The sequence below is a fragment of the Drosophila suzukii genome, chromosome 2L (assembly GCF_043229965.1).
Source record: "Drosophila suzukii chromosome 2L, CBGP_Dsuzu_IsoJpt1.0, whole genome shotgun sequence".
Classification (NCBI taxonomy): domain Eukaryota; kingdom Metazoa; phylum Arthropoda; class Insecta; order Diptera; family Drosophilidae; genus Drosophila; species Drosophila suzukii.
Window position 1 is genome coordinate 12840228 of NC_092080.1, and position 26255 is coordinate 12866482.

Genomic DNA, 26255 nt, shown 5'->3' on the forward strand with positions numbered 1-26255 from the left:
GGTGTTTAAACGCTAGCCAATTAAGCAAAAAGCTGGGCAATTGCAATGCATTAGCCGGGAATTCAAGATGTGGAAAGTGCGTCGCTTTGTGCCAGGTATGTATGTATGTATGTACATACTTCAAAAATGTACATTTGTACATACATTCATACATTGAGCAATGACAGTTGTCGTGCAACATGCATGTGAAAAATAACTAAAAGTACAAAAAAAAAATGGTTAAAAATATGTTTTGTATATATAACTTTAAACTTGTTAACCATAAGTTTTTCCTTGGTGAGTTTTACATTTTTAAGATATTCAGAGGTGCCACAGAAATCGCAAATCTCACATTCCAACGTAAGATTTCTGTGTGCATCAATGTAATAGATAGATTTTGATATTTTTGATAACAACATTAAGTTCATTAAAGAATTTAATTTTTATTATACCTATTTTTCTGTGTTTTATTACTGAAAAGTAAAATACATTACATATTTTTATTATTTTATTTAAAGAATATTTTAAAATTAATTATTAAATTTAAATTATTAACGTGAAGTAAATATGTAAGATTTTTTTTCCTATGTGCATCAATTACATAAAGGAGAATACATAACATTTTGAAAATTCTTTTTTACAAGAATATTTAAAAAAAAATTATTAAGTTTAGAATTTTAATTAATGAGAAGTAAATATGAATGTAAGATTTTAATACTTATGTATTTGTATTTACAGGGTATCAGCGCATCGAACCAATTTTCCAGTGGACAAGCTTCGCGCTCTACTGCTCCCTACTGTCAAAATGCCGGCCACTACGCTGCAGACATCACCATCACATAGTCATAGTATTTGGCTATTCAAAACCCATCGTCCCACCATCATAGTCGTACCCATAAACACGCAGGGTTCCCAGAACTCTTTTGGCCTCTGTTGTTCTCGTTCTTTATTATCACTCGGTTAGAGGTGTCGTTAACAATGCAGAGATGGATAACCCCGAGTGACGTCACTCACCGGTGGGGCTACCTTCGCTCTCCTGCTGGCAATCCTTTTCCAGGAGCAGGAGGCACTCCCTCACCGTATACCTGGCTTGGGCTATGTCCCGATGAAGGCGGTCCTTGGGCGCCCGCAATCCCATAATCGTTGGCGCCAATTCGGAACGCATCTCGGCCAGGGTATTCAGTAAATCAGAGTACTTATCCTCTATGTTGGCATTGGCATCCAGACCTGAAAAAGATTTGGAGGTAATTCTCAGAAAATGTGGTGGCTATAAGACTTAGATCTTTATAAGATAACCTTATAGATATTATATTATATTATTATAAATATTATATGGTTTTAGTTTATAAATTTTCAAAGTTAATAATCCTCTAATCGAATGTATGTTTTTTTTTCTTCATGTTCTTACTTATAGATGTTGGCATCATCCCGTAAAGACCATCAATACCAGCTCCACCAGCACTGCTCCCTCCATTCGCCATTGACATCAGCTGGAGCTGGTTCTGCATGTACTTGGTGTACTCCAGTTTGGCCATCACCTCCTTATATTCAGTGGCGTAGGCAAATGCAGTGGCGTTTTGTTGCTGCCTGTTGCGCTGCAGCATCGCTAGATTCGACGTGGAGCTGAGTTCCGAAGGAGCACCTCCGTTAACCCGTGTGATCTCCACCCGCGGCTCATTTCGCTTGGCTGCTATCTCCGGGTCCATGGCCATCGGCTGCTGCTCCTCCTCCTCCTGGGAGCGAGCGGGCACGGCCGTCACGGTTATGTCGCTGTACCTTGAACGGAAGGATTCAATATCCAGGTAGTCCATGCTGGGCAATTAATTTTCACACAATGACGGGTTTTGGGTTTTTGGTTTTGATAGTCGACCATTTGACATTGATTTGACAGGCCTACTTAGATTATACTTTATTATTGACAGCCTAGTGCTGAAAACTTATTTAGGGTTGGAAAAGTATTTCTCTAAAATCTTTCCTTAAAGGTAACCAATTCATCCTGTCTTATGAAATATGATCCCCTTCTAAACGTTTGAAATTTGTTTCCTCATTTTACTCGAATTTCATAGCCTGAGCCCCATGCACGTGGCTCGTTAATCCAAGCTCAATAAACCTGTGGTAATGCAGAAAGAGGAGCAGCGAGTACCTTCACCTGTCGTTTTGGTGCCTGTTTTGCCTTTGCCCCCCACAAGAACCTTTCTTTCATTCTTTCTTTTGGGCTATCGCATGACGAGCGGGTAATTACCGGCTACAGAACAAAACACGTTCATAAACAGTACATTCTGCTGGCGCTGTCCATTCGCCCGCTTTTCCCCCCAAGAGTCCACCGTTTCCAAAGCCGCTCAAGCGTGCTTCCCGTTCTGCGCAGGCGCACGCAGCGAATAGCCGTCGCATTCCCCTCGGCGGTTACCCCAATTTTTTGCCATGACTCATGGAGTATTCAAATAACACAGGCAGATCTGATCGTCGCGTTTGGTTTACTTGTTTCACATGCAAATTTTGACCAGAACTGTCCAGAATTTAAGGTTTAACAATCTTCGGCTGGTGCATATAACAATTTAGTGATCTAGAGTCTGCTTAGGGGCTAGTTAATTGCTGCTCTGGTGCTGGGAGCGAATGATCGCCTCCAGGCTGCGTTCCGTCTGCTCTCCGCACTCGAAGCGATGGTAGTCCACGACCTCGCAGTTGTGTTCCTGCAATGCCTCGCCCACCGTCTTATCCGCATCCAGCAGATATTCCTGGTGGATCAGGCATGTCTCATCGTCCTTGTTCTCCGCCGGCTTGTCCTTGTCGTACTCCCCGATCTTGGACGGCTTCATGCCCACGATCTGCTGGCAGATGCTCTTGTGGAACTCAAAGTCCAGCAACTTGTGGGTCGATCGGTAGGCCACGATCGCTCCGTATTTGCCCACCTGGGTGATGCCCTCGGTAGTGCCCACGTTGGTGGGTGCTGGGTGAGCGTAGCCAACCAGTTTCAGATCGTTGTTGACCTTAAAGCACAGGGCACGCCGGATGGTGGCATTCTCGCCGAGGGCGCCGATCAACAAGGCCAGGTGGTCGCCCAGTGTGCGACCCTCCTCCGTTCGCAAGTTCCTCAGGGCGTCGGCGTCGAAGCCAAGCTGGAAAGGATATGTTTATTAGTACATCAGCAAGTAAGAAGGGGTTGCAAACCGGTTCTGAACCAAGTTGCGGAGCTTAAATTTTAAATAGTTGTCTTTGTAATCCCTTTTGATCTTTAAATGGTGTATAGAGTACATATTTTTTTTAGCGTAGGTTTTTAATGTTGGTTACAATTTTATTCATTGGACAGACTCTGACCTTTCCCTAGAAGATAAGAAACCTTACAATACTGTCTTTGTAAACCTTTTTGTACTTCAAATAATGTAGAGAATACCTATTTTTTAAAAGTAGTAGTTTAGTGTTGGTTAAAATTGAAGAAATTGGACAGACAATTTGACCTTCCCTTATATAAATTCATTAAGATGCACCCTACAATACTACTGAGGTTTAAATCTATTAATCTCAATCCTCTTCCTCACCTTCCACAGATCTCCATCGAAGTCCGTCAAGTCCGTGTAGTGCAGACACATGCACGCAACGTGATCCACGAACCGCTTGAAGGTGTCGTTCCTGGCCACGAAATCCGTCTCGCAGTTGAGTTCGACCATGGCTCCGCGGTTGCCGCGGATGAGGACTCCAATCAGACCCTGGGCGGTGGCTCGATCTGCGACTTTGGTGGCCTTTGACCAGCCGAGCGTCTGGGCCTGCTCATGAAGCCACTTTTCAGCCTGTCAAATTTAAGAAAATAATGAGGTAAATTACTTAGTTTATAAAAAAAAGGCAAAATAGGAGGTTGTAAATGATGCAGCGGTTGCATGTAAATGATACAAACTTGCCACTGCCACGTTTACCATAATTTTTTGGGGTAATATGTGTAAATATGAAGAAAATATTGATAGTAAATTGATCAAATAAGTTAGAGGGACTATAAAGGGATTGTAAACCATACAGCAGCAGCTGCTTGAGGAGCAGTTATGTCTGTGAGGTCTTACAAGGCTTATTAACTAAGGTTTCTTTAGGGTGTAGCTATGTTTAAAATTTAAGAGCCATTAACTATGTAGATGGTTAACGGATTTAAGTTTATACAACTGTGTTATATTGTATTATACTATGAGAATTATTAAGGTATATACGTTGGTGTCCCAATAAAGCTATATAATTTATATTCGAGACCGAGGATCTTTCCAGATTGAAGGCTTTTTAAGAAATGTGTCTGCTGCATCGTTCATAATCAAGGAATAATGCGAATACCCACCAATCCGACATCGTTGTTGTGCTTTTCCAGGGCCTTCTTGCAGTTGGCGAAGGTGTAGCCGGTCTTTTTCCTCAGGGCCGCCAGGGCACTCTTCTCCAGACCTCCGGTGCCAGCGGCTCCGGCGTAAAGCTGCCGGGTGGAGTGCAAAGCGCGGGTGAAAATCTTTTGAAGCAACATTTTTTGTGCCAACCGAAGTGAAAACTAAACTGATGTTTCTAGGGGGTGATGTGAAGTGTGTCTGTGTGGACTTGTTGCTCTTTGCCTGCTGCTAAGGGCAACTCTCCGGCTTGTTTGTTTTTCCCTTTTCCGAGCTGTCGTTATGTAGTTGCCAGGAAAATCAATTCATTCTAAACAACGGAAAACCCTGTGTGTGATTTGCATTTGTTTTCAACTCCTTCGTATGTTCGGATCGAGTCAGTTTAATTAATCGCGTTGCGGCGCGAATTAATCCAAACCGTGTGTTTCGCCTCGATAGGTGAACGACTGGTAAGTGGTGCAGTATAGTTTTCCTTGCTTGTGTGTCCGGAGTGTGTAATTTAATGGGAAACTCTGAAAATTTTGACAATTTTCCGGGTTGCACAATTCGAGCGTTAGGGATGGCAAAAAAGCCGGCGAGGCGCGTGTGACGAACAGCTGTTCGCTTGCTATCGATAGTTGCGCAGTTATCGGTTGGTACACGATAGCGAGCGGAGACAACAACCGCATTACCGGTTATAACCGTTTCGGTTGGAAACTAATTTAAAAAATTTATTTTTGAATTTTAAGGAACTTGTATATTAGTTTTAACCACCACAAACTTAAGCAACAACTTTTTTTCGACTTTAGGAAAACTGTAAATTGTTATGTTTCATCCTAAAATCCAAAAACTTAATCGGGACTAATAACTTAGTAATAGAAAATGGTGTTTGGAAATAATGAATGAAAATTAAAAAATAAAAAAATTGTCCATTTAACAATGTTATTATTTATTTCTGGTTTCCTTTTAAGTTAATTTTTATAAATTAAAATACGATTTTATCCATGCTTTAAGAAGGTACATATGTATGTAATGTAGAAGAACATCAAAAAATAGGTGGCTCTTAATACTTATGTTTATAATATAATAATACAAACAAAATTCTGTTTTTAGGCTACAACATGCAGGGCAGACAGAATCCGAATCGGGAGATCAGCATCCCCAGCTTCACGTCGGTCTGCGGGGCCCGCCGACTATGCGAGAAGTCGAAGATGCTGTACACCCGCCCCAAGCCGGATGTCCTGCAGAGTATCCTGCAATCGAAGGCCAATCCGGAGTACAAGTCGCGTCGCCTGTGGTACGAACTGAACATGCCGGAGTGCGCCAGTTCGCTGCTGGATGGCAAGATGCAGTCCGACCTGCCCGACAGCATCCTCTGCGCCAAGAAGCAGCAAAAGAAACGCAAGAAGCGCGAAAGCGCCGTGGCCAAGGCCAACTACATGACCATGCGTCTGGAGAGGGAGCACTTCCGGCGCAAGCTGGTGGAGCTCATACTGCACATGGACGACGATCAGGATCCGGAGCTGGCTGCCCAGTGTGCCGTGCCCTTTCCCGACCAGGAGGAGCGAGAGATCCTGCGATATTACTATTACATTAAGCATGGAATCGACACGATTCACGTGTCTCCATTGAGTAAGAAGATCCTCAAGAGGTGGGTGGAGGGAAAATAATACTCTCTAGAATTTTATAATATCTGTTAACTTGATAGCTCTTTTGTTATATGATTTTTAGTGGTTCAATCTAAACTGATTATATTTACAGAATAACAGATCTTGTGCCTCCGCTGCTGTACAAATGGCAGACTGCCCTCAATGAGAACATTGCCGAGGTCCGGTCGGACTATGTTTTTGCCATGAAGAAGGCCGTTGTGGACTTTGTCCTGCGGCACACGGTACTGGATCGACTGACCAAAGAAGGAGTGGGTGGTAAATTCGACACTGCCGAGCGGAAAGAAGTGCAATCCATGACCAACTTTTGGCGATATCGGTGAGTTCTTATTTATTTTATTCAAACCCCAATTTATATAGAAAATGCATGTTCAATGCTGTTTTCATGCTCTTATCCTTCTAAACAAAATATGCCAAATTGGCAAATACTAAAAATCTAATTGACTAAGCCAAATGGATTTTGAGGCTTTAAAAAAAGTTAGATTATACAATTTCCTTTTTTTTTTGCACATTTCATGCTAAAAAAATGTTAGTATAAACAAATAAAATCGAAACTTTCCTTAAGCCTAATGGATTTTGAGAGCATAAAAGCAGATTTCTCTAATTGGTGATGAAATGTGTGCGCTCATCATCATAAAAAAAGTAAAAAAACAATGCATAGAAAGTCCGAATTAAATTTGCAACTTCCCCGCATCAGGGAAATTCAAATTTTTTAATTAAAATAAATTACACCCGCACCAAGTGCCAAGTAAATTGTGCGCATTGTAAAGCGAAGGCAGGCAAAATAAAAAAAAGATGGGAAAAAGAAAAAGTTGCCATAATTGAATGCCAGTGTTGTGTGTAACTTCCCCTGTGACTGCGTGCTTCGCATTTGGCAAAAAAGGCGTGCAATTGACATGCAATTACACCCAACCAAACACTCGAGACCCAAAATCACGCCCCCACATATGTACTTTTATGTTTACGGATGCCTTGGCTTTATTGTGGATTAAAAACCCAATCCGATTTTTATGAAATGAATTGCCCTTGGAGTCGGCAGCGCGCGAATTCTTATGAAAATAGCTGACAAAGTTGCCGGGCTTGAGTGGGTGGAAAGCGCTAAGAAAATAAGGAAAATAACGAAAGTCGTGCGACATTATTAAAAGCTTCTTGCAATCGGGGGAGAACGCGAGAAATCGCTTTGCGGCGTGCCAAAAACTTTTTAACCGCACTTTCTCAACTACAATGCCGCGGAAATGGAAAAGTGGAAAAGGGCTGGGTGGAAGTGGAAGTGGAAGTGAGGATGTGGCAATGGAAGCTCCAGAAAGTTAAGTCCTCCTGTGTATTGGTTTGACATTTGATGAGCAACAGCATTTTGAGCAGCTGAGGAGGTGGGCGGAATAAAGCCGCGGCCCAGAGATTCCGACCGACATAAATTGCAAAAAGGATATGCTTAAAAATGAATTGAACTTGTTTGTGACACCAGGGGGGGCGGAATTTTGGAGCCCATCGTCGTATTGTGCAGCTATCAGTGCTGACTTTCTGTCTATTGTGGAAATATCAGAAAACTTGGGTAGTCTTTTTTTCTTTTTGTAAGATAAACAATGGCTTTATTTACCATCATCAGTAATGATTAATGCTTTCTAAAATAAAGTCGAACAAGTAAAGTAAAATTTATAATTATCAGAAACTTCGCCCTGTAAAAACCTATAAGGGTGACTCAGAAATAATTTAAAACTTGTTTAAAAGTATGCAATTAATTATTTTCTATATAATAGCCAACGTTCTGTTTTTTGCCTTTAGAATTCAAAAATTATTATTATTAGGATGGGCTCTTAATATAAAGTATTTGCATATTATTTGTAGAACAAATATTTTTTTCCATTTTTGGGATTTTTAAAACACTCCACTTATACACAGAGCGAAATATTCAAGTACATGGCTCTTGAATTACGAACTTTCGTTCTTAAAATCCGTGCATCTTCATTTTGGTATCAATGTTCTCAGTATTAGAAGAAGAGAAAAGTTATGTTTATTTAACAACTTATTGATAAGTATACACTACTGACTGGACTTATAGTTTAGTTGTTGAGATAAACAATGGTATTTACATTTCAGTTCAACTTAATTCAAGCACATTCATATTGTTTTCCATCACAGAGATGATTATTTAAGTAATTTGCACTCAAATTGAGAAGTTTTGTACTCCAAAATTCAGCATGAACAAATATTCCTACTTTGAATAAAAAATACTCACTTTCAGTACAAATTTTTCATAGTGCACTAACTGCACTTATAAATGTCGTTCTTTTTTTAAGAACTTATTCAACTCAGATGAGAACGTCAGAACTCTCTCTAAGAGTATAGGTACATAACTACCTTTAAGAAAAATTCTTAAATATGATCTATTATTAACAAATGAATTGATTACTTTTTATTATTTAAATGCAAATTGTTTAATCTTTAAATCTTTTTAAGGTACAATTTTCTAAAAAGTATGTGAAATAATTCTCTCTTTTCTATAACGTCTTTAAAGCGAATTCAACCCCAACACCTTATGTGGTTCATGTTTTCTTTCGTTTTTGGGTCCAAAGTGGGTCGAAAGCCCATAGATATCCACGACCGCGTGAGCTTTGCTAATTTATTGCCTTCGAGCATTTGGCATCATTAAGGAGGGCCTTTAGATGCTTTTTGTGGTTCGGTGTTCGGGTGGTTGCCCGCTGGGTGCTCCTGTGGTTGGGCGGTTGCGGTTCCCTGCACTGTTTAATGGGCTGTGACGGAATAGCTGGAGTGAAAAGTTTCCCTTAGTCTCCAGATAATTTGCATAAAAAGACGGTACTAACTGCTGCCCTATCCCCCCATCCCATCCGATCCCATTTATTCGACAGCTACGACGAGAATCGCAATGTCCTGATGAGAACACTTTTCTGCATACATCGAAGTGTGGCCAGCATCTTGGAGCTCTGGAGCATGAAATATAAGGATAAGTCCCTAATCGATGTCAAGGAGCTGAGCAAAATCGAGACCCCGTTTTCATTATTTTCGTTTGTGGTAAGATTTAATTGGGATTATCACGTACTATTGTAAAATAATAAAAAGGAGGGTCCCTATAAAGTATATATGTTCTAGAAATGTATTATTTAACCATTTCCGTTTGATTGAAAATTATTTTAAGATGGTCAATAGCAAAACTATTCAATCAATTAATCTTTCCTTAAATATTAATTTGAAAAATTTAATTTTAAAAGATAATCAAAATGGGTGCTTTTTGTAATTAAATTATTAAACTTTTTTAAGTCATCTAATAAATTTTGTCTTTGCCAGTATTTGTGTGGTTCCCACATCGACAGTGGAAAGACTTTGCTGGAGGAGAGCTGGTATGGCGAGATTCACTCCTCCCTGCTGAAGGCCAGCAAACGAGGACAATTACCGGACATCCGGCGTTTTACGCTGGTCAAGCGCTTTTTTAACTGCGTTGCCGCTTTGATGACCCAGCAACTGGAGGACATTTGCATAAGGAGTCTGAAGGATTACGCCGACTTTATTTGTGACTATGGGGTTAGTACTGCGATGAATCAGAAATAAAGTTAATTAATTAAAATACTCCCTTTTTTATTTAGCACTCGAATCCTGGCTTCGAAATCTCTGTGATGCTGGCCGACGAGGACACAATTCAGTTCAATCCCAGCTTTTCGAAAGTCCAGAGCGAATTGCTTCGGGTCATAGACTCCATTCTATTGAGCATCCAGATGCTACCGCGCATCGAGAGCAAACTATACACCGATCTGATTGTGTCCAAGAAGATCTTTCTCACGCCGACAGTTCCCGATAGCATTGTTCAGGAGACGAAAAACCGTATATGTGCCATGTTGGAGGATCAGCGCATTGGACCAGAATTGCGTCTACAGGACTTTGATCCCTTTATCGATCTAATCAATGCAAGAGATGCGGAACGGGTCGGTAACTTCATGGAGGGCGACGCCACCTTCGAACAGTATACGGAAATGGTGTACGAGTACAAGGAGAAGGAGGATCGCATCGCCAAGGAAGTGTGGGCAGTGATCCGGATGGGTTTCTACGAGTTCCACAGGGATAAGTTCATTACTCATCTGGAAATGTTGTGCAGACAGCTTCAGTTGGATCTGTTGGCTAGAATGGTGACCGATCAGCAGGCAAGGATCTCTCGATTGGGTAAGGAATACGATGCTATTGCCAAGAAGGCTCTAACTGTGCCCAAAGACACCGCTGAGTTGATGCAACTGAAGGCCTACGTGGTCCATGCTGAGGAGAACTTGGTGCCTGAAATGGAGGCCAGACTAAAAGTCAACATGAGCGAAATCCTGTGGCTGATGGACCACACTCTGTACTCCCCTCTGGAGATCAAGAACAACAGCAACTCCTTTCAATGGTATCTGAAGCTTCCATCGATCTTTGAGCAACATCGTGCTATTATTGCCGAGAAGGTGATCGAGTACCAGGAGCTGCTCAAGAAACGCATTGAGCTGTTCCGCCGGGAGCTTCAAAATTATTATGAACAGGTGCAAACCTACGACACCTGGGGCGACATCAAGCAGCTTGCCAGGTACAAGAAGCGAGCTGGTGTTCTGGACCAGAGATTAGTCCAAGCCATGGAGACAATTGACCAAATTAACGAAGAGGAAACCTCCTACGGCTGGGACCTTTCGCAATATCCCATGAGAAAGAAGGCACACGATCAACTCAAACCGTACAAAACCCTCTTCGATGCTGGACAGGATTTCATGGACAAATATGACTTGTGGATGCATTCTCAAGTGGGCTCCTTTGACCCCGACGAGATTGATGGCGATGTGTCCAACTTTTATCGCATCATTCAAAAGCTGGACAAGCAGATGGGCGACCATCCCATAACGATGCAGCTAATTCAGGATGTCAAGGCCCAAATCGAGGCCTTCCGCGAGCACATGCCTATTATAAATACACTGGGTAATCCGGGCATGAAGGCACGCCATTGGGAACTGGTATCAGAAATAATTGGCTTCCCCATCAAGGTGTCGCCCGAGCTGACGCTGGAGAAGATCATCGAGTACCAGCTGGACGAGTATGTGCCCAAGTTCGAGGCCATCTCGGAGAGCGCTACCAAGGAGAACAATTTGGAGAGAGCAATGGCCAAGATGGTCAACGAGTGGGAAGGTGTCGAGTTTGCCATATCGCCCTACAGGTGGGTATTCCATTTGCTATTTGAGGGATGTGGCCCGTAATTGAAATGCCTCCCGCAGGGATTCTGGTACATACAAGCTGGCTGCCGTGGACGACATCCAAATACTGCTGGACGATCAAATCATCAAAACGCAGACGATGAAGAGCTCACCCTACATCAAACCATTCGAGGCGGACATTCTGTAAGTGAATTGGGTTAGGTTGTTTTTTGAAGAAATAATTGGTCCTTTGATGTGTTCTGAGGGTATTTATAGATTTTTACCATAATTATGCTTAAAGTAGTGTTATGATTTCTGTTTTCTGTTCAAACCTCTTCCAAATATATTGTCATATATCGATTCATGTGGAGCAAATCAGTTTGGTCCGTCCATTACTTCACCTTTTTGTTGGGCCGTCAATGTCTGCGGCAGACAAGTCACACATGGCTAACCTTTGTTGTCCTTTTGCAGCAAGTGGGAGGCCAAGCTCATGCTGCTGCAGGAGATCCTGGACGAGTGGCTGCGTGTGCAGGCCACCTGGATGTACCTGGAACCCATCTTCAGCAGTCCGGATATTCAGCAGCAGATGCCGGAGGAGGGCCGACGATTCAGTGCCGTGGATAAGGTGAGCTTTGCCTCCGTTTTCGGTATCTTTAAGATTACGTAGCTTGAGTTAGGAACCAATCCTCACCGGTTCCTGCTTAAGGCAAAGTTCTAACTTTCTGGGATATATTCCAAAAAAAAAATGTTAAAATATATTTTTCTAGCGGGTTTAGTGACTAATCTTAATCTCCTTTATTGCAGATATGGAAGGAGTTAATGAAGCAGGTTGCTCAAGATCCCAAGGTCATGGTGGTGGTGCAAATTGACAAGATGAACGACAAGCTGAAGAAGGCCTACAGCCTGCTGGAGGTCATCCAGAAGGGTCTGAACGCCTACTTGGAGAAGAAGCGCCTTTACTTCCCGCGATTTTTCTTCCTGTCCAACGACGAACTGCTGGAAATCCTGTCAGAGACGAAGGATCCAACTCGTGTCCAGATACATTTGAAGAAGTGTTTCGAGGGCATCGCCACTCTAAATTTCACCGAGGAGCTGGATGTGACCGCAATGCGATCCTCGGAGCGCGAGGAAGTGACCCTGGTGGATGTAATCTCCACATCCAAAGCGCGTGGTCAGGTGGAGAAGTGGCTGTTGGAGCTGGAGATCGACATGAAGAAGAGTGTGCACCACAAGGTTGCGGAAGCTTTCTACAGCTACTTAAAGATGCTGCGTCACGTTTGGGTGCTGACCTGGCCGGGCCAGTGCGTTCAGTCCATTTCACTCACATACTGGACGTTAGAGATCACCGAGTGTTTCGAGAGCGAGGAGCCCAAGGAGAATCTGGCCAAGTATCTCCAAAAATGCGTCCTGCAGATCAACAAGATTGTAGACTTGGTGCGTGGCGACCTAAACACTCAGAATCGTATTACTTTGGGTGCCCTGGTGGTGTTGGATGTCCATGCCCGTGATGTTCTGGCGGAGATCGTGGCGAATCAAGTGGAAGACCTGCAGGATTTCCAGTGGTTATGCCAGCTACGTTACTATTGGGAGGATAATAATTTGGATACAAGGATGATTAACTGCTCTTTGCCGTATGGGTATGAGTATTTGGGAAACACCACTCGACTGGTGGTTACTCCGCTCACAGATCGATGTTATCGTACCCTCTTTGCTGCTTTGAATCTGCATTTGGGCGGTGCTCCAGAAGGTCCTGCCGGCACTGGAAAGACGGAGACCACAAAGGATCTGGCCAAGGCAGTGGCTAAGCAGTGTGTAGTATTTAATTGCTCGGACGGATTAGATTACCTGGCTCTGGGCAAGTTCTTTAAGGGATTGGCCTCGTGTGGCGCTTGGTCCTGCTTCGACGAGTTCAACCGCATCGACCTGGAGGTGCTTTCCGTGGTGGCGCAGCAGATCTTGACCATCCAGCGGGGCATTAACTCGGGCAGCCCAACTCTGGTGTTCGAAGGAACCACTTTGACACTGGATCCCACTTGTGCTGTGTTCATCACCATGAATCCTGGTTACGCAGGACGCTCCGAATTGCCTGATAATCTCAAGGTGGGGTTTATTGAGCTTCTCATAGTTGTATTTGACTTATATATCCCTTTTTTCAGGCCCTCTTCCGTTCGGTGGCTATGATGGTGCCGGACTATGCACTGATCTCGGAGATCGAGCTGTACTCGTATGGTTTCCTGACCGCCAAACCACTCTCCGTTAAAATTGTGGCCACCTATCGTTTGTGCTCGGAGCAATTGAGCACCCAGTGTCACTACGATTACGGAATGAGAGCTGTGAAATCGGTGCTTAAAGCAGCGGGTGCCTTGAAGCTTCGCTATCGCGATGAGAACGAGGATATCCTAGTGTTGCGCTCTATTAAGGATGTGAACTTGCCCAAGTTCCTTAACCAGGACATTCCCCTTTTCCAGGGCATAACTTCTGATCTGTTCCCTGGAACGGTTTTGCCGGAAGCCGACTACGTGCTATTCAATAAGTGCACACAGATGGCCTGTGAAAGGCAAAATAAGCAATGTACTCCCTTTGTCCTGGAAAAGGTGCAGCAGGTGGGCTAATTATATTTTATTATTGTTGAAACATAATTAATTAGAACTTAATCTATTCTAAATTATTTTTCATTCAAGCTTTATGAGATGATCGTGGTGCGACATGGTCTTATGTTGGTGGGTTATCCATTTGGAGGCAAGACAACTACTTACCGGGTTTTAGCCGAGGCATTAGAGTGTATGGAGAAAACGGTTGGTTATTGTAACCCATTTGGTTTATTAGAAATAATTAACTTTTCTTCTTTCTTTCCATCCCAAGGATGGTTCTGAGAACAAAGCTATTTACACAGTGATCAATCCGAAGGCTATTACCATGGGTCAGCTATACGGTCAATTTGATGCAGTGTCCCACGAGTGGAGTGATGGGATTTTGGCGGTTAACTATCGTATCTTTGCCGTGTCTGATACCCCAGATCGAAAATGGTTAATTTTTGATGGACCAGTCGATGCGATTTGGATCGAAAACATGAATACTGTGCTAGATGACAACAAAAAGTTGTGCCTGATGTCCGGCGAGATTATCCAGCTGTCAAATACCACAAATTTAGTGTTTGAGCCCATGGACTTGGAGGTGGCCTCTCCAGCCACTGTCTCCCGATGTGGTATGATCTATCTGGAGCCCAGTTCCTTAGGTTGGGAACCCTTGGTAGCATCTTGGAAGAATACTCTTCCCCCGGCCTTCCACACGGTCAGCAAACAACTCATATCGATGCTAATCTCTCGATTCTGTCCCATTCTCCTATACATTTTGCGCAAAAGTCTAAAGGAGATTGCCCCCACTTCGGATGCAAATCTGATGGTCAGCCTAATGAACTTCTTTGAGTGTTTTATAGACGACTTCAGAGATGAGAAGTATGTGGCCAATGTTTCCGACTTGGATTTTAGGGCCCAAACCGAGGGAATATTCCTGTTCTCTTGTATTTGGTCAATTGGCGGATCTCTAGATGCGGACAGCAGGGAGAAGTTTAATATAGTATTTAGGGCGCTGATGGAGAAGACTTTCCCGCAAAATCTTTACGATACTTATGGAGTAACAGAGGATCTCTATGTGGAGACCTTGGCCAAGCCATTTATATTCCCCATTCCCAAGCAGGGATCAGTATTCGATTATAGGTACATAAAGGAAGGCAAGGGAAAGTGGAAACCGTGGCAGGATGATGTGAATTCCGCTCCACCAATCCCTCGAGATATTCCCGTCAATCAGATTATTATCCAAACCAACGAAAGTGTTCGCATTGGAGCTGTTTTGGATTTGCTTAATCGTCATGGCAAACCTATAATGTTGGTGGGACCGACGGGAACAGGCAAGAGTGTCTATGTGATCGATTATATGCTCAAGAAGATGGATTTATCGGTTTATAAGCCCCTGTTGATCAGCTTCTCGGCACAAACATCGGCCAATCAAACCCAAGACATCATCATGTCCAAGTTGGACAAGCGGCGAAAGGGTGTCTTTGGTCCACCTCTTAACAGTCGCTTTGTGATCTTTGTGGACGATGTTTCGATGCCACTGAAGGAGAACTACGGAGCCCAGCCCCCAATCGAGCTATTACGAATGATGCTCGATCACATGATGTGGTACGATCGGAAAAACATTGTGCCCATGAAGCTAATCGACCTTCAGATGATCGTGGCCATGGGACCTCCATCAACAGGAAATACCGTGACACCCCGTTTCCAGCGCTTTTTCAACGTGATATCCATTGATGATTTCAACAACGATATATTGAATACCATATTTAGTAAGATTGTGCTGTGGCATCTGGACACCAGGTAAGTTGGGATTTTGCTTAATAGTTGTCTGCTGTCCGAAAAATCTTAAAACATATTCCAAGCTTCGGCTTCCGAAGATCTTGCCCTTTAATTGTGTTCGTAATACATTTCCCCAACTCAACCAAACCAGGGGCTTTTCCAAGGAGTTTGATCCTTGTATTGACGAAATCGTAGGCGCCACCCTGACAATTTATAATGACGCCAAACTAAATCTGCTCCCCACCCCGGCCAAATCACATTATCTCTTCAATCTGCGCGACTTCTCGAGGGTGATACAGGGTGTCCTGCTGTCCGTTCCCGAGGCAACCGAAGATGTGAACTCCATGAGGCGACTGTGGGTGCATGAGGTGTTGCGGGTGTACGGGGATCGTCTGGTTGAGGATGCCGATCGCACATGGCTGTTTGAGAACATCTGCAGCACGGTGAAGGCATCCTTCAACACGGATCCCACCCGTCTCTTTGGTCGACTTGTGGAGAAGGACAAATCCCTGCAGGAGTCCGATTTCCGTCAGTTGATATACTGTGACTTTACCAATCCGAAGGCGGACACCAAGAACTATGTGGAGGTGCAGGATCTGGAGGAGTTGCGCCGGGTGGTGGAGGCCTATCTGGTGGAGTACAACAACATGTCGAAGAAGCCCATGAATCTGGTGCTTTTCCGCTTCGCCATCGAGCATTTATCGCGCATATGCCGCATCATAAAGCAGCCGAGGAGTCATGCTCTGCTCATCGGGGTCGGAGGATCCGGGCGCCAGAGCCTGACTCGATTGGCTTCGCATATATGCGACTATGAGCTGTTCCAGGTGGAAATCACGCGATTGTATGGGCCGTACGAGTATCACGAGGACATCAAGGCGATCCTACGCAAAATTGGGGCATCCGAGATGCACGGAGTATTTCTCTTTACGGACGTTCAGGTGGGGAACCGCAATTGGCAATTCGACTGTGTCCCGGGCTTTCGTTGGTCTCGCTAACTCTTCTAGATTCTTGCAGATTAAAGACGAGTCCTTCCTGGAGGACATCAGCAATTTGCTCAACTCCGGCGAAGTGCCCAATCTCTTTAGCAACGAGGAGAAGATCGAGGTGCAGGAGAAGATGGCCCAAATCGACAAGCAGAGGGACAAGGCCGTACAGACGGATGGCAGTCCCGTGGCCCTCTTTAACTTTTTTGTCACGGTGGGGTTCTCATAGACAAGATATATTTAACACTTACCCACAGATCTATATGATATTCCTTTTTAATCGTATCTCTAAACTAACTTAATAGCACCTTTAATATTGAAACTGATTCTAAAATAGTTATTTTTAAAGTACTAATATATCTTAATATTTCGTACAACAGACCTGTAAGGATCAGCTTCATGTCGTTTTGGCCATGTCGCCCATTGGCGATGCCCTGCGTAACCGCATCCGTAAATTCCCCTCGATTGTCAACTGTTGTACGATCGACTGGTTCCAGTCCTGGCCGGAGGATGCCCTGCTGGCCGTCTCCACACGTTTCCTGGCCTCCGAGGATCTCACTGCATTGGAGCGTCGCACAGCCATTGATATGTGCATGGAGTTTCATACTTCCACCCAAGATCTTTCCGCCAAGTTCTTCTCAAGGTTGCATCGGTACAACTATGTGACACCCACTTCATATCTGGAGTTGATCCAGACCTTCAAGGCGCTTCTGGGTCAAAAGAGAAAGTGAGTGTGTTCTTGGAAGTATAACAATTATAGCCTAACCACAAGACCATCACTTTTTAGATAATCAAAGTATTGTTTCCCTAAATATATAGCTGAAGTGATACATAAATTTATGAATATGTTTATATTTCTATGTTTCCTCTTTCTTATAGCAACATTACAACGAATCGCAATCGCTATTTAACGGGCATTTCCCAGCTAGACATCGCTGCCCAGCAAGTGGCGGTGATGCAGGAGCAACTGATTGCTCTGGAACCCAAGTTAAAGGAAGCCTCTGAGATAGTGGCTGAACAGGTGGCTAAGGTCACAGCCGACAGCAAACTGGCCGAGGAGCAGCGGGAAATTGTAAAGCTGGATGAGAGTGCGGCCAAGGAACAGGCAGCCGTGGCCCAGGAGATCAAGGACGAGTGCGATGCCAAACTGGGAGAAGCGCTGCCCATTTTGGAATCGGCTTTAGCGGCTTTAAATACCCTAACCACTGCGGACATAGCGGTGGTCAAGACCATGAAGAGTCCGCCCATTGGTGTGAGGATCGTAATGGAGGCAGTTTGCATTCTGAAAGATGTGAAACCTGATAAGGTGCCGAACCCCAGTGGCTTGGGCACTATCGAGGATTATTGGGGACCCTCGAAACGTGTTCTTAGCGACATGAAGTTCCTGGACAGCCTGCTCAACTTCGACAAGGATAATATTCCCGTGGAGGTGATGAAGAAGCTGGCGCAACGCATTCTCAGCAATGAGGCTTTTGATCCGGAAAAGATTAAGAGTGCTTCCACGGCTTGCGAAGGTCTGTGCCGTTGGGTTATCGCCTTGACCAAGTACGATGTGGTGGCCAAGATTGTGGCGCCCAAGAAATTGGCTTTGGCCGAAGCCGAAGCCACATACAATGCGGCCATGAAGACGCTTAACGAGAAACTGGCCATGTTGGCCAAGGTGGAGGCCAACTTGGCCGCCATCCAGAAGATTCTCGACGAGCAGCTGAGGCAATATGGGTAAGTCTATAAAATATTGCGATATATAGAAAGACCATATTCTAAACTAATGGCTTGTACCTTGTAGTATCTTGCTGGCGGAGCATGAGGCTTGTACCAAGAAATTGCAGCGAGCCCAAGAGCTCATTTCTGGTTTGGGAGGCGAACGAACTCGTTGGTCTGAGACGGCCAAAATGCTGCAAGCCAGCTTTAAAAGCGTAACCGGTGATGTCCTGATCTCATCTGGCGTTGTCTCCTACCTGGGTCCCTTCACCATCGACTTCAGGCTGGACCAGATTCGCAAGTGGGTGACCAAGTGTCTGAATTTCGGTGTTACCTGCACTCCCGACTTTCAACTGGCCGTTGTTTTGGGTGAACCTGTCGAAATTCGGTTCTGGAACATATGCGGTCTGCCCACGGATGCGTTCTCCGTCGAAAGTGCTATTATGATGAAGTGAGTAGGAAGTTATTTTAGTAACTAAGTAATTAGATTGAGGTAAAGACACAAAGAAAATGTGGAAAGCCACTGACAGATTTATTAGTATTCCTTTTTAAACTTGTAAGAGGAAGGGAATCCCATGTTGGTTTCGGATTAATCAATCACAGACAAAACAAATATCTTTCAATATGTGGGCTTGTAAGTAAAAACCTACCAATTTATCCAAATACCACTTAAACCACAAGTTATGACAACATCTGGCACTGGCCCGAGGAAAATCCCCTGTGTGGTGATCGCTAAGCCGGCACTCACATCAATTAAACAACCTGACACGGTAATTATACTTCTGCCCTGCCTGTCAGCGGCACGGAAGTTCCGAATCCATGGCTTCTGTGCTCCTTCGTTTTCTAATTACTAAACATAAAACGTTAGAATTCACGCGTATTAGGAAAATTAAAGATACGCCTCGTGCTAGGCGGGTGGTGTGTGGGAAAGGCACCGGATGCTGCACGGGACCGCGAACTGGAACGGAATCGGGAATGGGAATGAAAACAGTAGCTGGGGTAGGTGTTTAGGCGGGGAGGGGGGAGGAGGGATGCATGCGCGCATTAAGCAGCGTACCCGCATGTGGCCAAAAGGACTCGTTCTCGTTGCCAGGACACGCCATCTCGGTGGTGGCTGCTGTGCCTGTCAAAGGTACAGAGGGCACAATAATCTGAGATGGGGTGCACCGAGAAAAATTTTTGATACAAAAAAGGTAGATAATAGGGTGTTTAGTCTTGGGAATAGATTTTACTTATTTTTAACCTTTTACATAGTTCCAATTAAATATTACAATCAGGAATAGGAAAATCCTTTAATTTTAAGTCACTAAACTCCTACCTACACAGAGATATTTTCAAGTACTTTGTTCTTGAATTGAGAACATTCGTTCTTAAAAACAGTATAAGTACACTTTGGTATCAATGTGAACGAAATATTTAACAATGTTTTGAATAATATACACTGCTGACTGAACTAATAGTTTATTTGTCGAGATATACAATGTTAGTACCGCCAATTCAACTTGATTTGAGCAAAATGAAAACATTTTCAATTTAAAAATGTCGTTCTATTTTTAAGAACCAATTTCACCATATTATTAGCTTTTCCGTTTAGTTTTTTTAAATTTCACCTACACAGAGAGAATTATTCAAGTACATTGTTCTTGAATTGAAAACATTCGTTTTTAAAAACCGTGTAAGTTCATTTTTGTAGAAATGTTCTCAATATTAAGAAGAGAAAAGTAAAATTGAGTTTCTTTTATAAACTTTTTGATAAGTATACGCTACTGACTGAACTCATAGTTTATCTGTTCAGATATTTAATGTACATACCGCAAATTTAACTTGTTTCTACTAAAATAAAAATATTTTCAACTTCAAAAATGTCGTTCTAATATTAAGAACATTTTCAACTAAGATGAGAACGTCAGAATTTTCGCAAATGTTCATCATTACCATCTTGAAAAATATTTATTTTAAACGCGATATCACTTACACCTTATGATTTTTTATGCAAAAATAAGTATAAAAGCAATATTTTAATCAAAAAAAAAGAAGTTAAGTTACATTACTATCAAAAGTTTCGTTTTTGTTACTATAGATCTAAACATAGATAATTATTTCTCCTTGTGTAAAAGGTTGCGTTGGGTGGAATATAGAGCGAGGCTGGGCAGGCAGAATTTCCATGTTTGATGCGTGTATTACGCATCTGGTGGGTTTCTCGGAGGTCAGAGTGCGGGGCCACATGCCACTCCACGACGCCCCATGCCACTCCAAGTCGATTTAATAAAGGAAATTCCTGGCTGCTTTCCACGAAAGTGTTCAAAGTAATTTGGAGCAAGCCCGAAAATACCTGAGGGGCCCCGGGTTTTTCGGAAGGGAGGAAAATGCGGGTAGGGCAACTCCAGAATTCTGAATCGCCTTGTATAAGCAATTGATTAATGTGCGCCCCGAGCGGATTAGGTTTAATTTTTATTCAGCCGGAGGGGTAGCTGCGATATGCGATAGCGACAGACGATTTCACATCCTTGGGGATTTGCTCTCTAGTTTCGGGCCATTGTCTATCCATCCTTCTGTCTATATAGGCGAATTTGTATTTGTGTTTGCCAAATATCCCGAGAGCCAGCAGGGTGGCTGGAAAGTTGTCCTCACTATTAACATTCATTTGCTTAATATTTCGGGTGACACGTAGCCCATATGGTGACCTCCTCAGCATCGTAAAATTATACGGCCGTATATTGGGTATCAGGTGTGGAAGTTTTCCATTTCGGTCGGCTTTTTTGGGGTATTGTGCAATTTGAGAGCCGTGACTTTGATTAAATAATGTTAATTTGAAAAAGGCCAAAACAATTTGTAAATGTCCATTTCGGATCTTTTTTTATTACACTGTCAAATATATTAAATTCTAAAAGTTTAAAAACCTTTACTAGTTATTTAAAAAATAAAGAATAAACAATAGAAGCTTATTTAAGCATCACTTCCTCGAAATCGCCTTACCATAAATCCTGTTCTTTCTATTAAGTTGCTTTCCCTATATATATAAATAAATGTAAAACAATGCCAGCGATTCTGTGAAAATAGTTGGTGTTTTTTTAGTCACCAACAGTAAATCCCCAAACTCCATTCAACAGATTCTCAACCGGTTTACAATGTGAGTTGTATTGCATTTTTAACTGCATTCTAACTATTTGCCGGGAAATTTTCGCTTTTATTTTGTGACAAAAAGTTGTGTCTTTCCAATCCCAGCTATTCAGTTCTCTGAACTTTAACCGGGTATTCACATGGCAACTGGCTGCCACCGAGATCCCTGTCTCTATGCGCTTCTATTGTACTCCGTGTTCTGGCACATCAGATGAGGTTTTCGGCTGGAATTCGTTGTTTAAAAATTGTTTGGGCTTTTCTTTTTGGATTTTGGGATACGTGTGCCGACTGTTGCGACGGTGACGGCATATTGCTCTTTTGTTTTTCCATCAAATATTTTTCATTCATCAAGTTTTCAATTTACAAAAATGTTCATTCATTCGCACGAGCAATTTGTATTCGGTGTGAATTTGTCATGTGTTGGCTGCCGTTGTTGCTGCTCCTGCTGCAACTTATTGTTGCTTTTCCCGCTTTCCCTATTTTTTTTGTCGCTCCCAATCCTTCAGACCCGATTTCCACTCCCATTTATTTTTCCTTCGCTGGCTGTGAGTTATCGCATCACCTACATGTACATATATGCAATGCTCGACAGTCCCAACAACCGCAGTATACATAAATTTGTATTTGTATATCAAATCAGGGGCTTAAGACTATGCAAAGTGATTTTAAGGGGGTAATAAATATTCTTTTTCACTTTAAAATACTGCTGGGATTTTAAAGATGGGCTATTTATTAGAATTTGGTTTTCAAAACAATTACAAATTATATTATATTGTATGTTCGTCAAGACATGATCTAAATTCTATCCCCCAATTTAATCCTACTTTGATACATCAAGAATAAAAATCGCGAATTCTTTAGATTTTTATGATAATTACTAATATGTTTGTTCTTATTTGAGTAGTTGTCACTAAAAATATATTCAAAGGACCGAAAGATAAATTTATAATATACATAAAATTCCTTTCCAAATTCGGGGTACGTAATTATATTTTTAGGAACCCCTTTTTGACAGCGACTCTGCTTAAAGTCCTTTTGTAATATAGTTCTGTTTGTGGCTTATCGTTTGCATGATGTATTGGCATATTTGAAGCCAGAGGTTTGGCTCCCAATTCAAACCCACAAAGCACATATACACGCCGATACATTCCGAATAATGCGAACAGAAAATACTTCTATAGCATTATTTACGCTTATGAATTATTGACGTAAATATTGAATGTGTATTTATGCGGTATTTTTTTTTTAATATATATTCGAACGCCTACAAACTGATGAGCTTGTTGTGGTGGCTCATTGTTGCTGCATGTTGACAAATTGTTTGCATTTATTATATCATTTCAGTACACATGTTCATTGAAGTTTTTAAAATGTTTTTGCAGAAATGCTCGACGATGGCCCTTGATGATTGACCCACAAGGACAGGCCAACAAATGGATCAAGAACTACGAGAAGAACAACAAACTCTGCGTGATACGTCTCAATCAAGCGGACTACACCCGTGTTATGGAGAATGCTATCCAATTTGGTCTGCCAGTGCTGCTGGAAAACATTGGCGAGGAGTTGGATCCCGTCTTGGAGTCGGTTCTCCAAAAGACACTTTTTAAACAGGGCGGAGCCTTGTGCATTAAGTTGGGTGACTCTGTGATTGAGTATAATCATAGTTTTAGGTGGGTGCAAATTTACTTTCTCAACTGCATATAGAAAATGATCGTTATAATAATTTAATTTTATTATTACAGATTCTATATGACAACTAAACTCAGAAATCCACACTATCTGCCTGAGGTTGCTGTCAAGGTAACCCTGCTGAACTTTATGATCACCACTCAGGGATTGCAAGATCAATTGTTGGGCATAACGGTGGCCAGGGAACGTCCTGATTTGGAGGCGGAAAAGAACAATCTTATTGTCCAGGGAGCTGATAACAAACGGATGCTGAAGGAGACCGAAGATCAGATTCTGGAAGTGCTCTCATCAGCAGAAAATATTCTGGAGGACGAGACGGCCGTTCAAATTCTTAGCTCAGCCAAGGCTTTGGCCAATGATATTAGTGAAAAGCAGGTCATCACTGAGGCCACAGAAAAGCAGATAGATATAGCACGTTTGAGTTATGTGCCCATAGCCGAACACTCTACTATATTGTTCTTCACTATAGGTAGGGAAAACATTCGATACATTTAACAAATTATTACAAATATCTTTTTTCCATAGTGGAACTGGCCAACATCGATCCCATGTACCAGTACAGTCTGGTTTGGTTCGTCAACCTGTATATGTCATCCATAGATAATACGGAAAAAGTGGACGACATAGCTGCACGTCTGCTGGATCTTCGAAATCACTTCACCTACAGCCTGTATGTAAACATCTGTCGCAGCCTCTTCGAGCGTGTGAGTGCCCATTGGATAAACCCAATTATCGTCAAACGCCGGTCCGTTTATCCATCCGCTGGCCAGTATCCTGGCCCTTTAGCCTCGTTAGTCCCGTAATTGCGCATAATCTGATAATGTGACATTTGAAGCGTGGTCCTTTGCGTTTCATTTGCTTTGTGGCTGAGCATCCTGCTCTGCTTGACTTGACTTGACTCGACTCCTTTTAAATAATATTTAGGCATTGCTGCTCCACAAGTACATTCTACTGTTAAGCCACTTCAACGGACAATGAAGTTGAAGCAGTTGCAGTAACTGAAAACTGAGTGGTTACTAGGGAAAGCAAAGACAAAATCGTTATTGAAAAATATTAAGATATTATTTTAATTTATTGGTTTTTTACGAATGTTTAATTAAGTTTTTGATGTATTTTACACGTCCTTGTCTTTATTTCAAATGGAATCCCAAATTAAACTCCCTTCTGACCATTATTTAGTTTCCGATTCGTTTATATCCACTGTGCTGCTGCTCGAATAATGTTATTACATTGCTGGTGCAATCAAAGGATGTACCTAGCCAAAGGAAGCTGGGGCAAAAAGGAAATAATAATCCAAACAAGTTCTAGCTAGCTTTATGCTGTTTTCAGTCAATTATGCCATGGCCTTACCCTGACCTCCAGCCCTTGCTTTTGGCCCCCTGTGGTGACCCTTCCAAGAGCTAGCCTTTGATCCCCAACTTTTAATTTTCTTTTGCAAAAAAAACGTAGTGAATTGCTATCAGAGAAGCACCATCACCGCTTGGCCTCGGAAATGCTTTGATTTCGGTGGGCAACCTTTCGGTGTAACCCATTTAATGCGAGAGTGAGCCTCTGAGCCCTGACCCTGAAGGACCCCAATCACATCACATCACTTGTTATCCCTTACTCAATTGTACATACAGAGAAATCTACTAGAATTTCGCTATTATGTTGACTTTGCTCAGTGAAAAAATAAAAAAGACTTGGGAAATCTTTTAGCTTGCACATTATAAATTATAAAAAGCAAATAGATTAATGTTAGAAGTGAACACATTACAAACCTATAATCCTATTTATATGTACTAATTTTATTCAATTTAATCCAAGTGTAATGTAATGTTCTGTTCTTTGAACAGGATAAGCTGCTGTTTTCGCTCATATTGAACATCAACATGATGAAGCACGACAATCGGATTGACAATGCCGAATGGATGTTTCTGCTGACTGGAGGCGTTGGTTTGGAGAATCCGTTCAAGAACCCCACCACATGGCTGGGCGTCCAAAATTGGGATGAGCTCTGTCGCCTGACTAATTTAGCCAATTTCAAAGGTTTACGCGAGGACTTCACTGACAATGCGGCCCAATGGAAGCCATTCTTTGACTCGAAGACACCGCAGGACAACAAGGATGTACCAAAATCATGGGAAAAGCGAGTAAGCATGTTCCAGAAGCTCTTACTTCTCCGCGTCTTTCGGCCGGATAAACTGGTCCCGGCTGTGTTGAACTTTGTGAGCGCCGAACTGGGTGAACGATTTGTGGATCCGCCGCAGTTCGATTTGATGGCATCGTTTGCGGACTCCCACTGCTGTGTGCCTTTGATATTTATCCTGACCCCCGGTTCGGATCCCACGGCCACACTTTTGAAGTTTGCCGAGGATCAGGGCTTTGGCACGAATCGATTGTTCTCGCTGTCCTTGGGTCAAGGTCAGGGCCCCATTGCCATGAAGATGATCGATGAAGGCGTCAAGATGGGTAATTGGGTGGTGCTCCAGAATTGCCATTTGGCAGCTAGTTTCATGCCCTTGCTGGAGAAGATCTGTGAGAATCTCTTGCCAGATGCAACGCATCCGGACTTCAGGCTGTGGCTCACCTCCTATCCCGCGGACCATTTTCCGGTTGTGGTATTGCAGAATGGCATTAAGATGACCAATGAACCGCCCAAGGGCTTGCGTTCCAACATTCTTCGCTCAATGTTAAGCGATCCGATCAGTGATCCGGAGTGGTATGAGTCCTGCACTCAGCCCAGGATCTTTAAGCAGCTGATATACTCTCTGTGCTTCTTCCATGCGGTTATCCAGGAGAGGAGATACTTTGGACCTATCGGATGGAACATCCCCTACGAATTCAACGAAACCGATCTTAGGATATCGCTGATGCAGCTGAGAATGTTCCTCAATCAATATGAGACTGTTAACTACGATGCCTTGCGATATTTGACGGGCGAGTGCAATTATGGAGGGCGTGTTACGGATGACTGGGATCGCCGCACATTGAAAACCATTCTAGATAAGTATTATTGTCCAGCAGTTATAGATTTGGAGAAGCCGTACTACCTGGATGAGACGGGTCTTTACTATGTGCCGGTCTTTAAGGAAGTCGATTTGTATCTTAACTTCACGAAAGACCTGCCGCAAATCTCGTCGCCGGCTATCTTTGGATTCCATGCCAACGCGGATATTATGAAGGATCAAAAGGAAACGGACATGTTACTATCGCACACTCTGCTCACGCAGGTGAGTAAACCCTTGGTTGTAAAGTACAATTTTATAAGTGGTAAAAGCTTTTTATTCGATATTGT

General features: G+C 42.8%; 3 protein-coding genes across 4 annotated transcripts in view; 1 reads left to right on the top strand and 2 right to left on the bottom strand.

Moving 5' to 3' along the window:
- Positions 1–908: 908 nt before the first annotated feature.
- LOC108021453 (uncharacterized) lies at positions 909–1831 on the bottom strand. The gene is made up of 2 exons (XM_017090179.4): positions 1388–1831; positions 909–1206 (listed from the first exon to the last, which is right to left on the bottom strand). Exons 1-2 carry the CDS (start codon positions 1788–1790, stop codon positions 986–988), a joined length of 624 nt encoding a protein of 207 aa, XP_016945668.4. The 5' UTR covers positions 1791–1831; the 3' UTR covers positions 909–985.
- A 603-nt stretch (positions 1832–2434) lies between these two features.
- On the bottom strand, positions 2435–4901 carry mEFTs (elongation factor Ts, mitochondrial). Its single transcript, XM_017087024.4, has 3 exons — positions 4292–4901; positions 3516–3764; positions 2435–3095 (listed from the first exon to the last, which is right to left on the bottom strand). The coding sequence occupies exons 1-3, from the start codon at positions 4466–4468 to the stop codon at positions 2565–2567; spliced, it is 957 nt and encodes a 318-aa protein (XP_016942513.1). The 5' UTR covers positions 4469–4901; the 3' UTR covers positions 2435–2564.
- Dhc36C (Dynein heavy chain at 36C) overlaps positions 3655–26255 on the top strand; it is a 28149-nt gene continuing 5548 nt past the window's right edge. The window contains exons 1-21 of one of the 2 annotated variants that reach the window (XM_036821506.3): positions 3655–3789; positions 5421–5958; positions 6069–6293; positions 8842–9004; positions 9278–9511; positions 9574–11153; positions 11212–11334; positions 11602–11755; positions 11935–13230; positions 13287–13733; positions 13812–13925; positions 13993–15506; positions 15637–16423; positions 16500–16682; positions 16849–17195; positions 17348–18187; positions 18255–18620; positions 22672–22959; positions 23032–23447; positions 23504–23682; positions 24814–26190. In XM_036821506.3, coding sequence (XP_036677401.3) covers positions 5429–5958; positions 6069–6293; positions 8842–9004; positions 9278–9511; positions 9574–11153; positions 11212–11334; positions 11602–11755; positions 11935–13230; positions 13287–13733; positions 13812–13925; positions 13993–15506; positions 15637–16423; positions 16500–16682; positions 16849–17195; positions 17348–18187; positions 18255–18620; positions 22672–22959; positions 23032–23447; positions 23504–23682; positions 24814–26190 — 11163 coding nt within the window. In that variant the 5' untranslated portion in view covers positions 3655–3789; positions 5421–5428. Of the gene's footprint in view, positions 3790–5420; positions 5959–6068; positions 6294–8841; positions 9005–9277; positions 9512–9573; positions 11154–11211; positions 11335–11601; positions 11756–11934; positions 13231–13286; positions 13734–13811; positions 13926–13992; positions 15507–15636; positions 16424–16499; positions 16683–16848; positions 17196–17347; positions 18188–18254; positions 18621–22671; positions 22960–23031; positions 23448–23503; positions 23683–24813; positions 26191–26255 lie in introns of those variants that run through there. The other variant, XM_070996146.1, reaches the window with a different exon arrangement.

Coding starts and splice junctions, on each gene's coding strand:
- LOC108021453 (XM_017090179.4), bottom strand. CDS start 1,790: ATGGACTACCTGGATATTGAATCCTTCCGTTCAAGGTACAGCGACATA. Junction 1,207..1,387: donor GATGATGCCAACATCTATAA/GTAAGAACATGA, acceptor AATCTTTTTCAG/GTCTGGATGCCAATGCCAAC.
- mEFTs (XM_017087024.4), bottom strand. CDS start 4,468: ATGTTGCTTCAAAAGATTTTCACCCGCGCTTTGCACTCCACCCGGCAG. Junction 3,765..4,291: donor ACAACAACGATGTCGGATTG/GTGGGTATTCGC, acceptor TAAATTTGACAG/GCTGAAAAGTGGCTTCATGA. Junction 3,096..3,515: donor TCGATGGAGATCTGTGGAAG/GTGAGGAAGAGG, acceptor TATCCTTTCCAG/CTTGGCTTCGACGCCGACGC.